The sequence below is a fragment of the Entelurus aequoreus genome, linkage group LG01 (assembly GCF_033978785.1).
Source record: "Entelurus aequoreus isolate RoL-2023_Sb linkage group LG01, RoL_Eaeq_v1.1, whole genome shotgun sequence".
NCBI lineage: Eukaryota > Metazoa > Chordata > Actinopteri > Syngnathiformes > Syngnathidae > Entelurus > Entelurus aequoreus.
The window spans coordinates 92,416,619-92,440,197 of NC_084731.1; the positions used below are offsets into that span (position 1 = coordinate 92,416,619).

The 23,579-nt window shown below is 41.8% G+C and overlaps 1 protein-coding gene across 8 annotated transcripts in view; it reads right to left on the reverse strand.

Annotated features, from left to right (window-relative positions):
- Positions 1-454: 454 nt before the first annotated feature.
- The window catches only part of LOC133659159 (OX-2 membrane glycoprotein-like), a 35,892-nt gene continuing 12,767 nt past the window's right edge, over positions 455-23,579 (reverse strand). For 5 of the 8 annotated variants that reach the window (XM_062061909.1, XM_062061899.1, XM_062061905.1 and 2 more), the window contains exons 5-8: positions 20,129-20,458; positions 8,073-8,357; positions 7,752-7,847; positions 455-803 (exon numbers count right to left, since the gene is read on the reverse strand). In XM_062061909.1, the coding sequence (XP_061917893.1) occupies positions 694-803; positions 7,752-7,847; positions 8,073-8,357; positions 20,129-20,458 (821 nt within the window). In that variant the 3' untranslated portion in view covers positions 455-693. Of the gene's footprint in view, positions 804-867; positions 2,708-7,751; positions 7,848-8,072; positions 8,358-20,128; positions 20,459-23,579 lie in introns of those variants that run through there. The other 3 variants (XR_009827601.1, XM_062061923.1, XM_062061933.1) reach the window with 3 other exon arrangements.

Here is a 23,579-nt window from a genome sequence, read left to right on the forward strand (position 1 = left end):
TTGTGAAAGTATTATCCATAACCCTGTAACTGCTACCAGAATTTGTAATGTCAGCCAAAACCTATGTAGAGTATCAAATAGAAGAATACATGCTTGTTACATTGAACAGAAGTGTGGTTAGAACATGTTAAACAGAAAGTAAGCAGACGAACAAGTAGATTAATAACCCATTTTCTACCGCTTGGCCGTCATACTTTTGACAAAATACAATGGAAAATGACACGATATGTTGCTGCATACGTCAGCAGCCAAATTAGAAGCCTTTTTAATCTGTTTGCTTCTTCACTACTGAAAGATGTTGCCTCTGTTCAGTATTTTATCTAATGACAAACCTGTTATTTGATTGCAATAAGAAACGTATGTTTAATGTACATTTAGATGTCATGTCAAAATAAAGACAATGATTCCATTATTTGGTTGTACCCTTTATTTTGAAAAGTATCAAAAGGCATCAAAGTACCGGTACCTGTAATGGTACAATGGAGAAGGAGAAGGCACTGAGACAAGGACTTCGCTTAGCCTTAGGCGTGTTTATTAATATAATAGAATGACGTGTGTAAGTAGTCCAAATACGTGTGGTGTGACTATGTGAAGCGATTATATGTTGAGTGTTACCGGGAGGTGTTGAAGGTGTCCAGAAAGGGCAAGGCAGGCCCGGAGGTCCAGGGACAGGCAGGTGGTCAGGGGCTGGAGCTAAGCATCGTTGTTCGAGGGCAGGCGTGAGGTCGAGATCCAGGAAGGCAGCAGAGGGTATTCAGGGAGACGAGACACACAGCTCGAAACCAGGGGATGATGAAGGGCTGCTGGATGACGACACAGGACAAGACACGATGAGCACAGAGGAGGTGAAACACAGAGCAAACAGGCACATGGAAAAATAGCTAAAGACGTGTGGGTTTACAGCACAATACAGGTAGCTACGTTCTGGCACTGGAACGCAGGTTGCGCTGGCTTAAGAAGAGTGGAGCCTCATCAGTGTCAGGTGTGTTGATTGTAGATTGCGTTCAGCCGCGCAGAGGAACGCCCGTGGGTGTGTCCAGAGGCGCACTCAGAGGAGCGCACAGAAGAATGAGAGGCGGCAGGTGCTTGAGCCGTCACAGTACCAAAATATTGGTATCGGGACAACCCTAATGTCCTGTTTTTCAATTGTCAACGTAGTCAGTTTTTGTACAGGGGAAACATTTCGAAATGCCGAGTGGGTAAATGCTCACAGCAAAACCAACTTTGGGTGTTTGCAAGGCCTCGGAATTTGAGATCAGAAAGAGAAGACTGTCGTCCTTTCAGAGGTAAGTCAACAGGACTTGTCACTGGGTGGTATCTTCTGGAGGAATGAGTTTTAAAGTAAATGTATTTCAAGTGTGAAATACATTGTGCATTAATGTGTGATCCAAAGTCTTCTCAGTTATTGATCCATGAATAGGGAAAAGTAGGGATGTCCGATAATGGCTTTTTGCTGATATCCGATATTCCGATATTGTCCAACTCTTTAATTACCGATACCGATATATACAGTCGTGGAATTAACACATTATTATGCCTAATTTGGACAACCAGGTATGGTGAAGATAAGGTCAGTTAAAAAAAATAAAAAATAAGATCAATAAATTAAAAAACATTTATTGAATAAAAAAGAAAGTAGAAACTAGTAATTAATGAAAATTAGTCAAATTAACTGTTAAAGGTTGGTACTATTAGTGGACCAGCAGGTTGATTGGCAACACTAAATTGGCCCTAGTGTGTGAATGTGAGTGTGAATGTTGTCTGTCTATCTGTGTTGGCCCTGCGATGAGGTGGCGACTTGTCCAGGGTGTACCCCGTCTTCCGCCCGATTGTAGCTGAGATAGGCTCCAGCACCCCCCGCAACCCCGAAAGGGACAATCGGTAGAAGATGGATGGATGGATAAGGCTTTAAATATTTTCTGCGGCTCCAGACAAGATTTTTGGGGGGTATTTTTGGTCCAATATGGCTCTTTCAACATTTTTGGATTGCCGACCCCTGACTTAGGCCATCAGTTGAACAAAACCCCCAACTGAACTGTCACTTTAAGGTTAAATGTCGCCATCTACTGGTGCATACGACCAAAACCTCATGTAAATACACAATTACATATTTTTATTGGGTTTCACAGAGCAAATATGGTGTGTACAAAACCAGAAAAAGGTGAAGGATGATTTTGAAACTCTAATTTCATGACATTTTAAAACATACATGAACACATTCCCAACATTGTTTTGATTCTACACAGTCTGCATGCAAGTATGGCTTTAAAACTGTCAGTAACACTTGACAAGTTTTCCCTTGTAACATGTACACAAAACCATTAACTTCACAAACAATCTCTTCAGTCACAGGTCAGCTGCGCTTTCCGGCCTTGGCCGCTATAAATAGCAAATAACAGACACTTGAAATTTTTTTTGTCCTCCCCCTTTTCGCATGCCGTCAGCAAATACATTCGATGCACTTTGAAAAAACACAAGAGCTGGAGGTCTAAAGACTTAATCGCTGATAGTTAGCAGGATGATACTGGTATAAATTAAGGCTGATAGGGAAAGGTCAGGTAGGACGCCTGCACCGGCTCACTTGTGTTGTCAAAATAGCTGGACAATGTAAAAAAAATTATACTTTTAGTTCTTCACAGTCGATATTTTTTTCCAGGTCCCAACCTGCCAGGCTTCTTTGACAAAGAAGCGATGACGCCAGCTCACTCTAGAGGGAGACACAAAGTACAGTCATCATACAAAGGACTACCACTGGGATTCCTTGGTTCTGCCCACATGTTTTTAAAACAAGCAGGATGTGGTTCTGTATGGCTTGTGTAGAAAGCTGCGGATAAAAACATTCAAACAGTATTATCACTGTTCTGGCCTTGAATTAAATCCCAAACAGACCGAGAACAATTCACTAAAAAAGCCTCACACACACACACTGCAGCTTAAATAAAGAATCCACTCGAACCACCTGAACAATACTGTAACATTCTGTTGCTACTGTGTGTGTGTGTGTGTGTGTGTGTGTGTGTGTGTGTGTGTGTGTGTGTGTGTGTGTGTGTGTGTGTGTGTGTGTGTTCTTGTATTTCTACCCTTCTTGAGACATCAACAAGGAAAAGTACTTTCCATATGAGGACCAGTGAACAAGTTAGGACATACAAAGTAGTTGGGAAAGGGCATGTTCACCACTGTGTTACATGGCCTTTCCTTTTAACAACACTCAGTAAACATTTGGGAACTGAGGAGACACATTTTTGAAGCTTCTCAGGTGGAATTCTTTCCCATTCTTGCTTGATGTACAGCTTAAGTTGTTCAACAGTCCGGGGGTCTCCCTTGTGCTATTTTAGGCTTCATAATGCGCCACACATTTTCAATGGGAGACAGGTCTGGACTACAGGCAGGCCAGTCTAGTACCCGCACTCTTTTACTATGAAGCCACGTTGATGTAACACGTGGCTTGACATTGTCTTGCTGAAATAAGCAGGGGCGTCCATGGTAACGTTGCTTGGATGGCAACATATGTTGCTCCAAAACCTGTATGTACCTTTCAGCATTAATGGCGCCTTCACAGATGTGTAAGTTAAATGATAAATGATAAATGGGTTGTACTTGTATAGCGCTTTTCTACCTTCAAGGTACTCAAAGCGCTTTGACAGTATTTCCACATTTACCCATTCACACACACATTCACACACTGATGGCGGGAGCTGCCATGCAAGGCGCTAACCAGCAGCCATCAGAGGCAAAGGGTGAAGTGTCTTGCCCAAGGACACAACGGACGTGACTAGGAAGGTAGAAGGTGGGAATTGAACCCCAGTAACCAGCAACACTCCGATTGCTGGCCCAGCCACTCTACCAACTTCGCCACGCCGTCCTAGTCTTGGGCACTAATACACCCCCATACCATCACACATGCTGGCTTTTCAACTTTGCGCCTATAACAATCCGGATGGTTCTTTTTCTCTTTGGTCCGGAGGACACAACGTCCACAGTTTCCAAAAACAATTTGGAAATGTGGACTTGTCAGACCACAGAACACTTTTCCACTTTGTATCAGTCCATCTTAGATGAGCTAAGGCCCAGCGAAGCCGACTGCGTTTCTGGGTGTTGTTGATAAAACGGTTCTCGCCATGCATAGGAGAGTTTTAACTTGCACTTACAGATGTAGCGACCAACTGTAGTTAATGACAGTGGGTTTCTGAAGTGTTCCTGAGCCCATGTGGTGATATCCTTTACACACTGATGGCGCTTGTTGATGCAGTACAGCCTGAGGGATCGAAGGTCACGGGCTTAGCTGCTTGCGTGCAGTGATTTCTCCAGATTCTCTGAACCCTTTGACGATATTACGGAGCGTAGATGGTGAAATCCCTAAATTCCTTGCAATAGCTGGTTGAGAAAGGTTTTTCTTAAACTGTTCAACAATTTGCTCACACATTTGTTGACAAAGTGGTGATCCTCGCCCAATCCTTGTTTGTGAATGACTGAGCATTTCATGGAATCTACTTTTATACCCAATCATGGCACCCACCTGTTCCCAATTTGCCTGTTCACCTGTGGGATGTTCCAAATAAGTGTTTGATGAGCATTCTCAACTTTATCAGTATTTATTGCCACCTTTCCCAACTTCTTTGTCACGTGTTGCTGGCATCAAATTCTAAAGTTAATGATTATTTGCAAAAAAAAAAATGTTTATCAGTTTGAACATCAAATATGTTGTCTTTGTAGCATATTCAACTGAATATGGGTTGAAAATGTTTTGCAAATCATTGTATTCCGTTTATATTTACATCTAACACAATTTCCCAACTCATATGGAAACGGGGTTTGTAAATCATGGTCCCAATACAGAAAACCATTGCATCTAATAGAGAGCCAAATACTAGAGTCCGTGAACATTGCTCCAAAGTCAGAATTTTTTTGTTGATTTAATGTGCATACAAAAGTAAACATTGACAGGTGCAAAGGCAGCAATATATGATAAAACAAGACGGCAGCTAAAGAAGGACTTCCCTATTCATCCCCGGAAAAATCCGCCAGGTGAACAGCTGATTTTTTACGACTTTCGGTGCTGACGTAAGACAACCCGCGTCTCATATGTGACCATAGGGTGAACAAATACATTACGGACTCGTTTGTCATCGGCCTTAAGCACATTATAAATAACAAAAAATAGAGATCTTATTTTCACCCCTGGTGGTGAAATCTATCAAAATGAGGGTGATCCCAAAAAGGAGGGATTTTTCAAATTGACCGTGTGTCGGTTTTAAAAGCACTCCCCCTCTGGTCAACATATGTAATAACAAGTGTGTGTAAGAAATTGAAATACGCCTCCTTTGGCCAAAATTAATTAAAAAAAAAAAAAGTATATTGAGACATACTATAAAAATTTGAAGTACATAACGAATATCAAAAACCAATTACAAACAAAACATTTACTAAAAGCAGTCTTTTTTTTCACAACGTGCCGACTTTTTTCCTATAAAATTGGGAACGATTTCTCATATTCTTTCTGTTTCTGTAATAGTGCAATATTTTCTCATAACATTTTTGCTTTTTTTATGTAAAATCATTCCTTTTTCATGCAAAATGGCGACATTTGTCATATAAAATTCTGACTTTTATCACAATATTGCTGATTTTTGTGTTGTTCTTTTAAAATAGTGATAGTAAAGTTACGACTTTTGTCATAATTTTGCCAGGTAAAATTCAGATTATTATAATATTGCCAAGATTTTAAAGTTTTCTTATAAAATTGTGACTTCTGTGGAGTAAAATTACGACTATTTTCATAAAATTGCCTTAATGTTAAGCTTTTTCTTGTAAAACTGCGACTGTTATTGAGTACAATTCCAACTTTTATCATAATATTCCACAAATGTTCATTTTTTCTAGTAAAGTTTTAACTTGCGTTGAGTAAAATTACGACTTCTATTATATTACTGCCAAAATTCTCAAAACTAATTTTTCACAACAAGCTTTTTTATATTTGCATACTATGTATATATTATTAATGTTGCAAATACACTTCTTTATATATCTAGATAGGGTGGTCTCAAGAAGGTAAGAAATACAAGAATGTGTGTGTGTGTGTGTGTGTGTGTGTGTGTGTGTGTGTGTGTGTGTGTGTGTGTGTGTGTGTGTGTGTGTGTGTGTGTGTGTGTGTGTGTGTGTGTGTGTTCACTGTCCCATTTGAGGGAGGCATTGTTGTTATAGGCCAACTTCCAGCTAACTTCTTCCCATCAGAGGAAACATGGCCTTTTGTCCAACAATCAGCACTCGTTTTTCTCAGGATCAACAGAAAGGAGGAAGTTTGGGACAAAACGAGGTTGTTAAATTTCTTCTAGTGCGAAAAAAAATGCACAAAAGAGTTAAGCCTTTTTTTGTTGCTCCACACCAATTTACAACGTCTAAAAAAAATCTGCACTTTCTGCAATTTTTTAGGACAAAATTCTGTGTGTTCTGATACTTCCAAAAAGGCCTACGAGATCCTGCGGGGGGAGTTGTAAATCTCTGTCAATGTTCAAAAACATTTAAATTAATATGGCAATAAGGCATACTTGCTAGATTTCTTGAAATAATGTGCTTTTTGAAGTTAGGGTTACCAAAATACATTTAAAACACTGATTTTATACACAAACACACACTCATATATATATATATATATATGTGTGTGTTTGTCATTCTTGCTTGGTGTGGGTTCACAGTGTGGCACATATTTGTAACAGTGTTAAAGTTGTTTATACGGCCACCCTCAGTGCGACCTGTATGGCTGTTGACCAAGTATGCTTGCATTCACTTGTGTGTGTGAAAAGCCGTAGATATTATGTGATTGGACCGGCATGCAAAGGAAGTGCCTTTAAGGTTTATTGGCGCTCTGTACTTCTCCCTACGTCCGTGTGCACAGCGGCGTTTTAAAAAGTCATACATTTTACTTTTTGAAACCGATACCGATCATTTTGAAACCGATACCGATAATTTCAGATATTACATTTTAAAACATTTACCGGCCGATAATATCGGCAGTCCGATATTATCGGACATCTCTAATCAAAATCAAATTACAGGATGTTATTTATGTAGTTTGCTCATTTTCCTCGACTGGTGCACTAACATCATGTGGTTTACTAATTTTTACATATGTAGCATCATCTACAAAGATACAAAGAATTGCTATTCTGACATCTAGTGGACACATTTAGAACAGCAGTTTCTTTCATAAAAAAATTGCGGCTCATTTTTATACTTAGCAAACTCATCCCGCGGGCCGGATAAAACCTGTTCGCGGGCTTGATCGTACGTTTAACACCACTGATTTAAAGTAAAGGGTAACTTGGCTTCACAACTTGGCTACTCAGTGGTCAGAGTGTCCGCCCTGAGATCGGTAGGATGTGAGTCATACCAAAGACGATAAAAATGGGACCCATTACCACCCTGCTTGGCACTCAGAATCAAGGGTTGGAATTGGGGGTTAAATCACCAAACTGCTGCCCACTGCTCGCCTCACCTCCCAGGGGGTGGAACAAGGGGATGAGTCAAATGCAGAGGACACATTTCACCACACCTAGTGTGTGTGTGACAATCATTGGTACTTTAACTTTAACTTAACATGCCGCCAACGTCACACTTTCCAGAGCAGGAAGATTCCACACCTCTGTGTGGGAAACAACTTAGTCACCTAACGGATGACCTTGTCAAAGCTTGTGTTAAAAAAAAAATTCCACTCTTGCCAGAAGCTGCAGCCATTCTGTAAGGGAAGCACTTACTCTTAGAGGAAACGCGGAGATACACGCACAAGCAGAGGAGGATCAGGACTGCCACCACACCGCCCAGCCAGATGAGGGTGACTTTGACGGGGTTGACTGCAGCACATAAAACACACTTGTTTTTACTCCCTTGGTGCGGATGTGGTGCAACAGGAATGAACCACTTCCCGCATGCACTGATTGACCACATCAAAACAACCAGCATAACTGGAATAGCTGAGACTAAATCCAGCCAGGTTGATGGCAGTTTGGGCCAATGAAAGCTGCGTACAACCCAGTCCTGCATTGTAAGCCATTGAAGGATGGCTGGGGACATCTTACCAAGGTTGTTGAGGGACACTGCGAGAGGTATCTCCAGTCCTTGGTGGTGCACTATGCACTGGACCGACAGCTTGGTGAACACCCCCGACTGGAGGTGCAGTGTGCTCGTCAGCGTCGTGGTGCCGTCCGTCTCGTGGGAGAGGGAAACGAGCGGCGATTCGAGGGTTTGGTTGTCCTCGCCGATCCTCCACGTGATGTTTGATGCGGGGCGCGACCGCGCCGTGCAATTGGCCTCGGTGTCCCCTGAAGACAAGGTTGCGTGGGTCACCTTCGCCTCCGGTAACACTGGAAGAAAAAAATGGCGAACTGAAAACAACATTGTGTCTAAGGCAGGGTTTTTCAACCTTTTCTGAGCCAAAGCACATTTTTTTCATTGAAAAAATGCGGAGGCACACCGCAAGAAGAAAACATAAAAAAATGAAACTCCGCAGCCGATATTGACAGTAAAAAGTTGTTCTCGCAATTGTTGGATATGAATTCAAACCATAACCAAGCATGCATCACATGCATCATATTTTTTGAAGTATAAGTCGCTCCGGAGTATAAGTCGCACCGGCCGAAAATGCATAATAAAGAAGGAAAAAAACCTATATAAGTCGCACTGGAGTATAAGTCGCATTTTTGGGGGAAATTTATTTGATGAAACCCAACACCAAGAATAGACCTTTGAAAGGCAATGTATAAATAAATGATAAATGGGTTATACTTGTATAGCGCTTTTCTACCTTCAAGGTACTCAAAGTGCTTTGACACTATTTCCACATTCACACACACATTCACACACTGATGGCGGGAGCTGCCATGCAAGGCGCTAACCAGCAGCCATCAGGAGCAAGGGTGAAGTGTCTTGCCCAAGGACACAACGGAAGTGACTAGGATGGTAGAAGGTGGGGATTGAACCCCAGTAACCAGCAACCCTCCGATTGCTGGCACAGCCACTCTACCAACTTCGCCAAATAAATAAAGAATAGTGAACAACAGGCTGAATAAGTGTATGTTATATGAGGCATAAATAACCAACTGAGAACATGCCTGGTATGTTAACGTAACATATTATGGTAAGAGTCATTTAAATAACTATAACATATGGAACATGCTATACCAGGGGTCGGCAACCCGCGGCTCCGGAGCCGCATCCTTGACCACTCTGATGCGGCTCAGCTACATACATGTCGACCCCCCCAATTTTCCCAGGAGACTTATGGATCTCAGTGTCTCTCATAGATTACTCCCAGGGAAAAAATAATCCTATTTACACTATAATTACTAAATAAAGGGCGTGCCCTAATTGCACTGCAGTAATTGTCCTCTATAGCATACAGCGTGCCAGTCCAGCAACATGTTGCATGTTGTTATTACTTGCACACACAGGAGACAGCAAAGCATACTTACTCATCAGCCACACAGCTTACACTGACGGTAGCCGTATCAAACAACTTTAACATTGTTACGTTACAAATATGCGCCACACTGTGAACCCACACCAAAAAAGAATGAAAAACACATTTCTGGAGATCATCCCACCGTAACACAACATAAACACAACACAACCATTACCCAGAATCCCATGCAGCCCTAACTCTTCCGGTCTACATTATACACCCCCGCTACCACCAAATCCCCCCACACATCAACCCCCCCCCCTCTCCGTGCGTGCGTTGGTTGAGCGGAAGAGTTAGGGCTGCATGGGATTCTGGGTATTGGCACCGTCAGTGTAAGATGTGTGGCTGCTGAGTTAGTACGCCTTGCTGTCACTTACGTGAGCAAGCGGAAATTGCATTCTACGTGTGGTCGAGCAGGTACACCGTTAGGGCAGACTGTAGAGGGCGCCAAATGCAGTGTCATCACGCTCTGATATTCGGGAGTCTCCCGGGAAAAATGAGAGGGTTGGCAAGTATGATGCTATCAAGCGCCATTCATTCAAAACTCGCGGGCTGCACTAACATCAAATTTCCACATTAAAGTGCGTGCCGGTGCGTGTTTCGGAGACCCCTGGTTAACATAGCACAAAGCATTTAAGCTTTGTATGCGGTGTTTTTCATTTTAAATTTAAAAATTTTTTTTGTGGCTCCCATTACTTTCTTTAATTTGTGAAACTTGCCAAAATGGCTCTTTGAGTGGTAAAGGTTGCCGACCCCTGTGCTATACGTTTACCAAACAATCTGTCACTCCTAATCGCTAAATCCCATGAAATCTTATACGTCTAGTCTCTTACGTGAATGAGCTAAATAATATTATTTGATATTTTACAGTAATGTGTTAATAATTTCACACATAAGTCGCTCCTGAGTATAAGTCGCACCCCCGGCCAAACTATGAAAAAAACTGCGACTTATAGTCCGAAAAATACGGTAGGTGTATTGTCACGACCTGTCACATCACACCGTGACTTATTTGGAGTTTTTTGGTGTTTTCCTGTGTATAGTGTTTTAGTTCTTGTCTTGCGCTCCTATTTTGTTGTTGATCGTCATGTCATGTACGGATGTACTTTATGGACGCCGTCTGCTGCTCCACACGCTGGAAGTCTTTGCTGTCGTCCAGCATTCTGTTTTTGTTTACTTTGCAGCAAGTTCAGTTTTAGTTTAATTTTGCATGGCCATCCCTAAGCTTCAAAGCCTTTTCTTAGCGGCACTTGTTGTTAGAAAAATTGTTTGTAAGTTATCACAAAAACTTTGTGATACATTGAGTGTCTGGTGAGAAGACAAAAGCTGTCTTTGGAACCTACCAAGAGTAAGGCTCGTAAAACTCCACTGTGTAGGGGGGGAAGCAAAATGAAGGTGTTCTGTGTCTTTCATGTATGGTAATCAACAGAAAGATATTGTTCTAACCCAAGGACTTCAAAGCGGAGAGGAAGCAGGACCAGACTCCCCTCCAGGCGACCTCTTCTTGAACCTCCTTTTTGAACTGTTTTACGAAGGTCTTTTTGAACTCGTTTACGACCTTTTCTGTGAACTCTTTACGACCTTTGTCCTTTAGAAACAGCTGTGGTCATGTGATCGGAGAGAGTGAAATAAAGAAGGAGGAGTACAATCTTTCGCCAGAGCGTGCTGAGATACTGTACAAGGGTACAGTGTACAGGCGACTCTCCTCAATTGAGTCCAAATTGAATTCTGTCTGATTAATTATTTGCCTCTTGTCTTGTTTAATACATGTCATCGGTGTTTGAACCTGACACTTGCCTTTTGTTTATTTTTGGTTTAAGCATTAGATACCTTTTTACCTGCATATTGCCTCCCGCATATTGTGATCATGACAAACCTTGTTCCCGACATCTACAAAGCAATTAGCTACCTGCTGCCACCTACTGATATGCCGAGCTCTAGACAGCACAGACACTCAACAATGGCACATTATTTGCGCATTATAATTACCGGTTTGCATAAAATATTTTAACCCAATTGGGTGAAATTACATAATGTCCAATGGCACACCAAACAATATTTCACGGTACCCAGTGGTTGAAAAACAATGGTTTAAGGGTCACGGGCTGCTGGTTGCAGGAGCTCTGTGTTCAGGATGTTTCTCTGATGTTTCTGGGGACGGTGTGGCGCTGTTGGGAGAGTGGTCGTGCCAGCAACCTGAGGGTTCCAGGTTCGATCCCCACCTTCTACCAATCTCGTCACATCACAAGACACTTCACCTTTGCTCCTGATGGGTCGTGGTTAGGGCCTTGCATGGCAGCTCCCGCCATCAGTGTGTGTGAATGGGTGAATGTGGAAATAGTGTCAAAGTGCTTTGAGTACCTTGAAGGTAGAAAAGTGCTATACAAGTATTTACCATTTACTCTCTTGCTTTTCATGTGTTTTTTGCCTTTTGGTTCGGGCTCCGCTCAACAAGGGATGGCACTTTTATGACTTCTGCATTGCTTTTTTTGGGGCTTTTTTGGTGAACTTTTGGATCGACCTTTTGGGCATGGCCATGTTTTCACAGGAGACCAGCTGCTGGCTTTCTGCCATACCGGTCTTTCCGCGTGGAAAGATGCGGATAAAGGGACGGGGCTGCGGAGCTAGAGTTGAGCGTCAGAATGGACGGGCTTCACAAAACTGAATTTTACCCAGGAAAGTCCCACTGAGATTAAGAATCCCTGCAAATTAACACACCAGTGTAGGTGCCCCTGGGAGCAAGGTGGGTTAAGTTAAAGTTAAAGTACCAATGATTGTCACACACACATTAGGTGTGGCGAAATTATTCTCTGCATTTGACCCATCACCGTTGATCACCCCCTGGGAGGCGAGGAGAGCAGTGGGCAGCAGTGGGCAGCAGCGGCGGCCGCGCCCAGGAATCGTTTTTGGTGATTTATCCCCCAATTCCAACCCTTCATGCTGAGTGTCAAGCAGGGAGGTAATGGGTCCCATTTTTATAGTCTTTGGTATGACTCGGCCGGGGTTTGAACTCACAACCTACCGATCTCAGGGCGGACACTCTAACCGCTAGGGTGAAGTGTCCTGCCCAAGACACAGCGGCCGTGACTCGGATGGCGGAAGCTGGAATCAAACCTGGAAACCATCAAGTTGCCGGCACGGCCGGTTTACATCTGCGGTCCTCTCCAAGGTTTCTCATAGTCATTCACATTGACATCCCACTGGGTTGTGAGTTTTTCCTTGCCCTTATGTGGGCTCTGAACCGAAGATGTCGTTGTGGCTTGTGCAGCCCTTTGAGACACTTGTGATTTAGGGCTATATAAATAAACATTGATTGATTGATGATCCTACTTTCACACATGTGGGTACCTACAATAGCATACATACAAAACATGTTTTTAGACCGTGTGAGGAAGCACATTGAGAAACCACAAAGGCACCTGAAGAACAGAAAGTTGCAAAAGGACGGATCACCAGTACATGCCACTTTTTTACTGCTCTATCTACTTCAAAACTTCATACATGTTGTCCTGTACAGTACATGTAGCCAGGCTTGACCCACAGCAGCGGCTTCCAACTCAGGTCAGACTGTGGTATGTTTACACTTTGCTTCCCCTTCCTGAGTGATAAAAGGAAAACATAAGTATGAACTTCCCCTCTGCAAATTCTGGGCATGGGTCACTAGCATACCATGCTGTAAATGCCTGTTGTATTGGCTATTTCACATTACACAAACGGATATGCAAGGCAATATTTGTGGGTCCCAATTAGGCAGCTTCAAGTCTTGGAAAACCTCTAATTCTGAAGGATTTTGTTTTTTTCATCCGGCTTTTAAAAAACACAGATTTTTTGCAATGTCTAAACCAGGGGTGGGCAATTATTTTTTACCGGGGACCGCATGAGCAACCCGAGCACTGCTGGAGGGCCACATCGACAATATTTCAATTAAATTTTGCTCAATATTATTTTTGATGTATACCGTAAGATAAATAATAATAATAATAATTAATAATAATAATAATACTTTCATTTAACCTAACTTAACTTTATACCAAAAGCACTGCTTTGGAAATCATTTGTACCCCTTTCAGAAATCACATTTAGTTCCCCTTAAACATCCTCATGTTGCACAATGAAATGTAAGCATAGGATGAAGTGTGCATTCCTGTAACTTTCTCTAGTAACAGCATTCCATGATTAATATAAATAAATTTACATTAATAATAAATGACAGTAAAATAAACACACGTATGACTGAGGAGTCATAGTGTAACTTTGTGTGGTGTTTGAGTTGTCCGACTTTTTGTGTGGCCATAAACGCACCAGTGGTTTAGTGGTATGCGTGTTGGTGACATGACAAGTTGGTTTTGGCCTGGTTTGTACGGCAGAAAATGACTAGTTTTTCGAGATAAAAGTGTTTTACTCATGTTTTTGGTGTGGTTATGGCCGAATATAAACAGTTTTGCTCAATAAAGTGATCTATAGAATTCCTGGCCTCGAAGCATCTCGATAGACGTTACAATAATTGAACGGTGTTCAATTGAACGGTGTTGACGAACACCGTTAGGGCCGTTTGTTGTCACTGTCACTCAAAGTTGCATTGCAAAATTACACAGAATAAATGTGTTTATTTTGTTTAGAATTCAGATGGGATTTGATTTGGTGCGCGGCATATATTTGCTGTGCACAGAGGACGCTTGAGCAGTGCGCAATTGCGCAGGCGCGCACCTTAGAGGGAACGTTGCTTGGCAGTCCATGTCTTGTTGAAAACACGCCATCATCAACTTTTCTCTTTTTAGCGTCTCAGGTGTAAACCGTGCATCACTTGTCGCTGTGCACCTTCACTCACAGGTTACACACGGACATACGCCCATAAATAACACTTTTCAAAATAAAAGCAGCACAGTTGTATTGCGCGCACGACATAGATGTTTTTTCAACTTTATTTTGTAATTTGTGATTGCAGCTGTTCACATTCACTCACAACCACGGACGCGCATACGTCCACACGGAAGTAATACAAATAACGCCTTTCAAAACAAAAGCAGCACCGTTGTATTGCACACTCGACATAGATACTTTTTAAAATGTATTTTGTAATTTATGATTGGCCTCACGCGGGCCGGACAGGGACGCACAAAGGGCCGGATGTGGCCCGCGGGCCGCAGAATGCCCAGGTCTGGTCTAAACCAACACAGATATTTTCAAAAATGCACATTGCCCCTAATCTGTTAAGAATCTCCTTCCACACACTCCTCATAAAAACACATTAACCAAGTGGCATGCACATTTTGTCCAACTAAAAGACTAAAAAAAAAACAACCTATAAACTTTGGGGTGTCTCGAATCAGTCCGTTTGGGGGAGGGCACTGTTATAACCTATATGTAGAATATATGCTGATTATCACAACGGCCACAAAACTGGGAGGACGGAAAGAAAATAACCATTTAGAGCGTGGGATGTGATTTATCAAAACCGATACTGTTCTGCGGCAGGTGGTTTGCATCTATATTTAGCACGTTTTAAATATGCGTGCAAACTGGCTGTGTGTGTGTCCCACTAAATTTGGACTGTCGGAAATAGAAATATTCGACATTATCATCTATTCAGCAATATTATTTTATCATGTTGAAGTTGCTGGGTGACTTGAAGGGGTAAACTTTGGGGTGTCTTGAATCTGTCCGTTTGGGGGACGGTACTGTTATGACCTATATGTAGAATATATGATGATTATCAGAACGCCCACAACACTGGGGGGAGGAGAAGAAAATAACCATTTAGAGCAGGGGTGTCCAAACTTTTTCCACTGAGGGCCGTACACGGAAAAATTTAAGCATGCAGGGGCCATTTTGATATTTTTCATTTTCAAACCTTAACAAAATATATGGCTCCCGGGGACCATAAAGGGTCTCAGTCATTAAAATTTAAAAAATAAGCCAATTATTATTATTTTTAATTTAACGCTTACAGTAAATCTCTATATCAACTTCAGGTTGATATAAAGTAAAAAAAAAAAAAAAAAGGTTTTATGCCTTTTCTGTCAAAGACAACTTTGTTTTTTTATAGTAAAACTGAAATATGCAGTATTTAGTAATTAGAGCCCTAAAAGATCAATAATGCAGGACACCATAGATTTTAATTCTTTAATATTTTTGAGTAATCACAGTGAAATGTTAAATAAAATTCTACTAAATATATTTGGGATCCAAAAGGTCCCCCACTCATAAAGTGATACATTTTTATTAGCTTTGTTTTACTTTTAACACTTAAATTACGAGATCAACATCAGATATATCTGTCGATTTTACGTTTGAACTATTATTTTGTTTGTATTATGCTCTTTTGTCAAATAAAACTTTGATGTTTTTTATGGCAACCACACAATATATGCAATATTTTTTCCACATAAAACATTTTAAAGTGATATTTTTTAAGTAATAATTCATTATAACATAGATTTTTAGTCTTTTTTTTTTTTTTTTTTTGCAATGGCAAAAAAAAGAAAAATAAACAAAGACAAAATAAAAAAAACATTGCAACTTTTTCTTGTTAGATATCACCTCATTCCACTTTTTTAAAATGTTTATTTTTTTATTTTTGCAATATTATCAATTTTGCAATTTTTGCAGAATGTGTGGCGGGCCGGTAAACAATTAGCTGCGGGCCGCAAATGGCCCCCGGGCCGCACTTTGGACACCCCTGATTTAGAGCTTGGGATGTGATTTATCAAAACCGATACTGTTTTGCGGCAGGTGGTTTGCTTCTATTTTTTGCACGTTTTAAAAATGCGTGCAAACTGGCTGTGTGTGTGTGTGTCCCACTAAATTTGGACTGTCGGAAATAGAAATATTCGACGTATCGTCTATTCAGCAATATTATTTTATCATGTTGAAGTTGCTGGGTGACTTAAAAGGGTAAACTTTGGGGTGTCTCGAATCTGTCCGTTTGGGGGAGGGTACTGTTATGACCTATATGTAGAATATATGATGATTATCAGAATGGCCACAACACTGGGAGGAGGAGAGGAACATAACAATTAAGAGCTTGTGATGTGATTTATCAAAACCGATACTGTTCTGCGACAGCTGGTTTGCATCTATATTTAGCACGTTTTAAATATGCGTGCAAACTGGCTGTGTGTGTGTGTCACAAACTTTTTGACTGTCGGAAATTGAAATATTCGACGTATCGTCTATTCAGTAATATTATTTTATCATGTTGAAGTTGCTGGGTGACTTAATTAAAGGGGAAATGCCCTTTTTTTTAAAATTTTGCCTATCATTTACAATCTTTATGTAAGACAGAAACATATGATTTTCTTTTTTTTATGCATTCCAACTGGTAAATAAATGATCTCAAGAGTCAGCTAACAATAGAGGTAATGGGATTTGCTCCATTCTACCTAAAAAGCACTCAAAAAACAACATTGTATATATATGCTGTAAGTATACAGTATATGTAATGTAGTAACAGGCACAATCATAGTAACATGTAATATTTACGTAATATTTACGTATTTTGGTCATCTTAAGCATACAGCATCATATTAATTTCCCAGACGCATCACAACATTCGTTTGTCCTTCAACGACAACAAATGACGATCCAGAAACGTAACCTTTTTGAGCTTGAACATAAGGAGGACGAGCTACAAGTAGAGTGATAAGCAGAACTGGCAAATAGCAATATTGCTAAGTGCTAAACAAGAAATACCCTACAAACGGCCTAGGGAGGCTTTCGGCTTTACTTTGAGCTCCTCCCGGATGACAGAGCTTCTCACCCTATCTCTAAGGGAGAGCCCCACCACCCGGCGGAGGAAACTCATTTAATAATAATAATAATAATAATAATACCTGGGATTTATATAGCGCTTTTCTAAGTACCCAAAGTTGCTGTACATGTTTTTCTGAACCCATCAATCATTCACACCTGGTGGTGGTAAGCTACTTTCATAGCCACAGCTGCCCTGGGGTAGACTGACGGAACCGTGGCTGCAATTTGCGCCTACGGCCCCTCCGACCACCACCTATCATTCATCATACCGGTGTGAGTGGCACCGGGGGCAAAGGGTGAAGTGTCCTGCCCAAGGACACAACGACAGCGATTTTTTTTTTGATGGTAAGAGGCAGGGAGCGTACCTGCAACCCTCAGGTTTCTGGCACGGTTGCTCTACCCACTACGCCACGCCGCCCCATTTCAGCCACTTGTACCCATGATCTTGTCCTTTCGGTCATAATCCAAAGCTCATGACCATAGGTGAGGATGGGAACGTAGATCAATCGGTATATTGAGAGCTTTGCCTTCCGGGTCAGCTCCTTCTTCACTACAAGGGATCGATACAGCGTCCGCATTACTGAAGACGCTGCACCGATCCGCTTGTCTATCTCACGATCCACCCTTCATGTGAACAAGACTCCGAGCTACTTGAACTCCTCCACATGGGGCAAGATCTCTTCCCCAACTCGGAGATGGCACTCCACCCCTTTCCGGGCGAGAACCATGGACTCGGACTTGGAGGTGCTGATTCCCATCCCAGTCGCTTCACACTCGGCTGTGAACCGATCCAGTGAGAGCTAGGGATGATGTTCGAAACCGGTTCTCCCAGTTGTTCGATAAGAAAAGAACCGATCGATAAGAAAAGAACCGATTCCATGGACTCGAATGCCTTTTTGAAAACCTGTTCCCGTTATCGAGGCCACTAAGTAAAGAAAAAGAGTTGGTTCTTTATTTGAATCCCGTCCCACAAGAAATGCCCTGTGGAACATTCATAATTTCCTGTGATGTCAGACAAGCAGCAAAAATAATGGACCGGAAAAAACGCCTCAAGGTATGGCTATTCACCTATAGCAGGGGTGGGCAATTAATTTTTACCGGGGGCCGCATGAGCTACCCGAGCACTGCTGGAGGGCCACATCGACAATATTTCAATTAAATTTTGCTCAATATTATTTTTGATATATACCGTAAGATAAATAATAATAATAATAATAATAATAGTAATACTTCAACATAGTGTGTGTAACAGCATTCCATGACTAATATATATAAATTAACATTAATAATAAATGACAGTAAAATAAGCACACGTATGACTGAGGAGTCATAGTGTAACTTTGTGTGGTGTTTGAGTTGTCCGACTTTTTGTGTGGCCTTAAACGCACCAGTGGTTTAGTGCTATTCGTGTTGGTGACAGATGACAAGTTGGTTTTGGCCTGGTTTGTACGGCAGAAAATGACTAGTTTTTCAAGATAGAATTGTTTTACTCATGTTTTTGGTGTGGTTATGTCCGAATATAAACAGTTTTGTTCAATAAAGTGATCGATATAATTCCTGTCCTCGAAGCATCTCGGTAGACGTTACAATAATTGAACGGTGTTCAATTGAACGGTGTTGACGAACACCATTAGGGCCGCTTGTTGTCACTGTCACTCAAAGTTGCATTGCAAAATTCCATAGAATAAATATGTTTATTTTGTTTAGAATTCAGATGGGATTTGATTTGGTGCGCGGCATATACTTGCTGCGCGCAGCGGACGCTTGAGCAGTGCGCAATTGCGCAGGCACGCACCTTAGGTGAGGGGACGTTGCTTTGCAGTTCATGTGTTGTTGAAAACACGGCATTCCTCATCAACTTTTCTCTTTTTGGCGTCTCGGGTGTAAACCGTGCATCACTTGTCGCTGCATGTGCACCTTCACTCGCAGGTTACACACGGACACACGCCCATAAATAATACTTTTCAAAATAAAAGCAGCACAGTTGTATTGCGCGCAGGACATAGATGTTTTTTCAACTTTATTTTGTAATTGCAGTTGTTCACATTCACTCACAATCACGCATACGTCCACATGGAAGTAATACAAATAACGATTTTCAAAACAAAAGCAGCACCGTTGTATTGCACACTCGACATAGATACTTTTTAAAATTTATTTTGTAATTTATAATTGGCCTCACGCGGGCCGGACAGGGACGCACAAAGGGCCGGATGCGGCCCGCGGGCCGCAGAATGCCCAGGTCTGACCTATAGTGATCACAGAGACAGGTTGTTTTTGTGTTACTGTATAAATTTGTTTTTATGAAAAATCCCACTTAATATACTTTGGGTAACAACAATCAATATTTATTTATTTAATTTTTTTAGGGGGGTAACAGTCAATATTTATTTATTTATTTTATTTCATTTTTTTCCTATAAAATAAAAGTGAGCTTTTGTAAAACCAAATATTGTGTTTTTTCCCATATACAACAACCTATCTGGATTCGATAAGAGAATCGATAAGGAATCGGTTCGATAAGAGGATTCGATAATGGGCTCGAACTCGATAATTTCTTATCAAACATCATCCCTAGTGAGAGCTGAAGATCCTGGCCAAATGAAGCCATCAGGACCACATCATCTGCAAAAAGCAGATACCTAATACTGCAGCCACCACACCGGGTCCCCTCAACGCCCTGACTGCGCCTAGAAATTCTGTCCATAAAAGTTATGAACAGAATCGGTGACAAAGGGCAGCCTTGGCGGAGTCCAACCCTCACTGGAATTGGGTCCGACTTACTGCCGGCAATGCGGACCAAGCTCTGACACTGATCATACAGGGAGCGGACCGCCACAATCAGACAGTCCGTATCAAGGCAAAATCCAAAAAACGATCGAAATTCTGTATTTCCTAGTCAACTCTGACTCTCACACTCACCATAAACATAGAGGCAAGTGGTGTTGCTCCTGGTCCCGTCAGGGTACGTGTTGAACTCGCAGGTGTAGCAGGCCTCGTCTTCAATCGCGACCGATTGGAAAGTCAGCTGGGGGGCTCCCAGACTTCCACTCAGGCTGAGGCGAGCTCGCAGTGCCTCCTCCATGTTGTGGTGACCTTGTTTGGAGTAGGAGGCCAGGGTGATGGCGTGGCCCTGCTGGGACGTCTTCTTCCACAGAACCTGCTGCACGCGCTCAGGGAGGTCGTACCAGCAGGAGAGGACGGCCGGCTTGCCGCTCACGGCCGTTTTATTGCCGTCAAGATGCACCCTGGCTGGGGATAAAGCAAACATCGGAATGATACAGCACACTTTCTGCTTACACCAACAAATGTGCTGTAAAAGGTTGACAGGGACGTTTCTGCAGGAGCCCATTTAACAAGGACGAGTCTGGGGCTCAAACTGTGCACGCTCAAAATTACAACAGGATGGCTGCTGAGTGGGTGGGCTTTACCTCCTGCTCATCAGGTGGGGGTTGGAATGGGTCAGACGTCAGCCTGGATGTTCTTATTGCAATGGTTTCCGTTTACTGTTTGGTAATTATTTATTTACTCCAAATAGCATGCAGATAGACGCTAGGGGTGCTCAAACACCTGGAACCTCATGCATTGGGCGAGCGTACACGCAAAAACCTGGCGTGCAACCTTTTTCAAGACAAAAATGTTGTGCTCTGCTAACATTTGCTTTCAACAATGTAAAAAAATGTTGAGGCAAGGGCACAAAATTCACCTTTTTGCATTTAAAGGCCTACTGAAATGAAATTGTTTTATTTAAACGGGGATAGCAGATCCATTCGGTGTGTCATACTTGGATCATTTCGCGATATTGCCATATTTTTGCTGAAAGGATTTAATAGAGAACAACGACGATAAAGTTCGCAACTTTTGGTCGCTGATAAAAAAAGCCTTGCCTATACCGGAAGTAGCGTGACGTCACAGGAGGAAGGATTCCTCACAATTCCCCGTTGTTTACAATGGAGCGAGAGAGATTCGGACCGAGAAAGCGACGATTACCCCATTAATTTGAGCGAGGATGAAAGATTTGTGGATGAGGAACGTTAGAGTGAAGGACTAGAGTGTAGTGCAGGGTGTATCTTTTTTCGCTCTGACCGTAACTTAGGTACAAGGGCTTATTGGATTCCACACTCTCTCCTTTTTCTATTGTGGATCACGCATTTGTATTTTAAACCACCTCGGATACTATATCCTCTTGAAAATGAGAGTCGAGAACGCGAAATGGACATTCACAGTGAATTTTATCTCCACGACAATACATCGGTGAAGCTCTTTAGCTACGGCGCTAACGTGATAGCATCAGGCTCGAATGCAGATAAAAACAAAATAAAAAAAAACCCTGACTGGAAGGATAGACAGAAGATCAACAATACTATTACACCATGAACATGTAAATACACAGTTAATAATTTCCAGCTTGGCGAAGCTTAACTATTGAAGCTAACTTAGCTACGGAGCGGCGGCGGGCGTTGTAGCTTTCGACGACACCCCGGCTGCCATCAGAGTCGGCAAGAAACATATATTTCCCCAAAGTTACGTACGTGACATGCACATAGCGACACGCATGTACGGGCAAGCGATCAAATGTTTGGAAGCCAAAGCTGTACTCACGGTAGCGCGTCTGCTATCCAGCTCAAACACAACACAACCTCCTGATTGTGTTGCTGTAGTCCGCCGCTAATACACCGATCGCACCTACAACTTTCTTCCTTGCAGTCTCCATTGTCCATTAAACAAATTGCAAAAGATTCACCAACACAGATGTCCAGAATACTGTGGAATTTTGCGATGAAAACAGAGCAGTTTGTATGGTGACACATTGGGTCCGAATACTTCCGTTGCCGTCGTGACGTCACGCGCATACGTCATCATACATAGACGTTTTCAACCGGAAGTTTCCCGGGAAATTTAAAATTGCACTTTATAAGTTAACCCGGCCGTATTGGCATGTGTTGCAATGTTAAGATTTCATCATTGATATATAAACTATCAGACTGCGTGGTCGGTAGTAGTGGCTTTCAGTAGGCCTTTAATGTAGCTCTTCTGGGTTGTACTAATAAATTGAGTGATCAAACAAGAGGCAAAGTCTTCCGTATCCTTTTTGATTTATATTTAAATTTAAATTTAAATCGATATTCAAATTTAAATGTATATTTAAAATTATATTTAAATGATTTAAAACCAAATATTACATAATTTTCACATGACTGTGAGCAGGCTACTGTATGAACACATTTTGTTGTAAATTACACAATTTATATTCATCTTGGGGGTAGTGTTGTCCCTATACCAATATTTTGGTACCAATACCAAAATGATACTTTTCGGTACTTTCCGTTACTTTTCTAAATAAAGGGGACCACAAAAAATGGCATTATTTGCTTTATTTTAACAAAAAATCTTAGACTACATTAAACATATGTTTCATAGTGCAAGTTTGTCCTTTAATAAAATAGTGAACATACAAGACAACTTGTTGTGGAGGGGGGCGTGGCCTGCGGGCCTGCCGCGGAACGGGGTGTGCCAGGACCGGCCTCGAAGACAGCGACAGGTGCGTAGATGGCCCAGGTGGACCTTGTTATCTAATCACCTGTCGCCTTTATTAGCAGCAGCCGGAATGAGACACGTTGTTGGAGCTAGAGTGGGAGCGAGAGAGCGAGAGAGCGAGAGACGGACACAGATACAACATTTTTGCTGGAAAGCAAAACACTTGCACGATTTTATGAAAATAAAACAGTGTTGTAACCCTGATCCGGGCTCTCGTGGCAGTATTTGGTGGTCTGAGGAACCCACTGGAGGGCAACCTCCACACTTGTCTTTTAGTAGTAAATAAACAAAGAAAGGATCCTAATTTAGTCTGTAACATATTGTGTCATTTTCCCTTTTATTATTTTGTCAACATTATCAAGGACAAGTGGTAGAAAATTGATTATTAATCTACTTTTTCATTTAGTGTTAATATCTGGTATCCACCCATGGCAGTTGTTTACATTGAGGAACGGCATCATTAGCGTGCAGTGATTTCTCCAGATTCTCTGAACCTTTTGATGATATTCGGACCGTAGATGGTGAAATCCCTAAATTCCTTGCAATAGCTGGTTGAGAAAGGTTTTTCTTAAACTGTTCAACAATTTGCTCCCACATTTGTTGACAAAGTGGTGACCCTCGCCCCATCCTTGTTTGTAAAAGGCTGAGCATTTCATGGAATCTACTTTTATACCCAATCATGGCACCCACCTGTTCCCAATTTGCCTGTTCACCTTTTGGATGTTCCAAATAAGTGTTTGATGAGCATTCCTCAACTTCATCAGTATTTATTGCCACCTTTCCCAACTTCTTTGTCACGTGTTGCTGGCATCGAATTCTAAAGTTAATGATTATT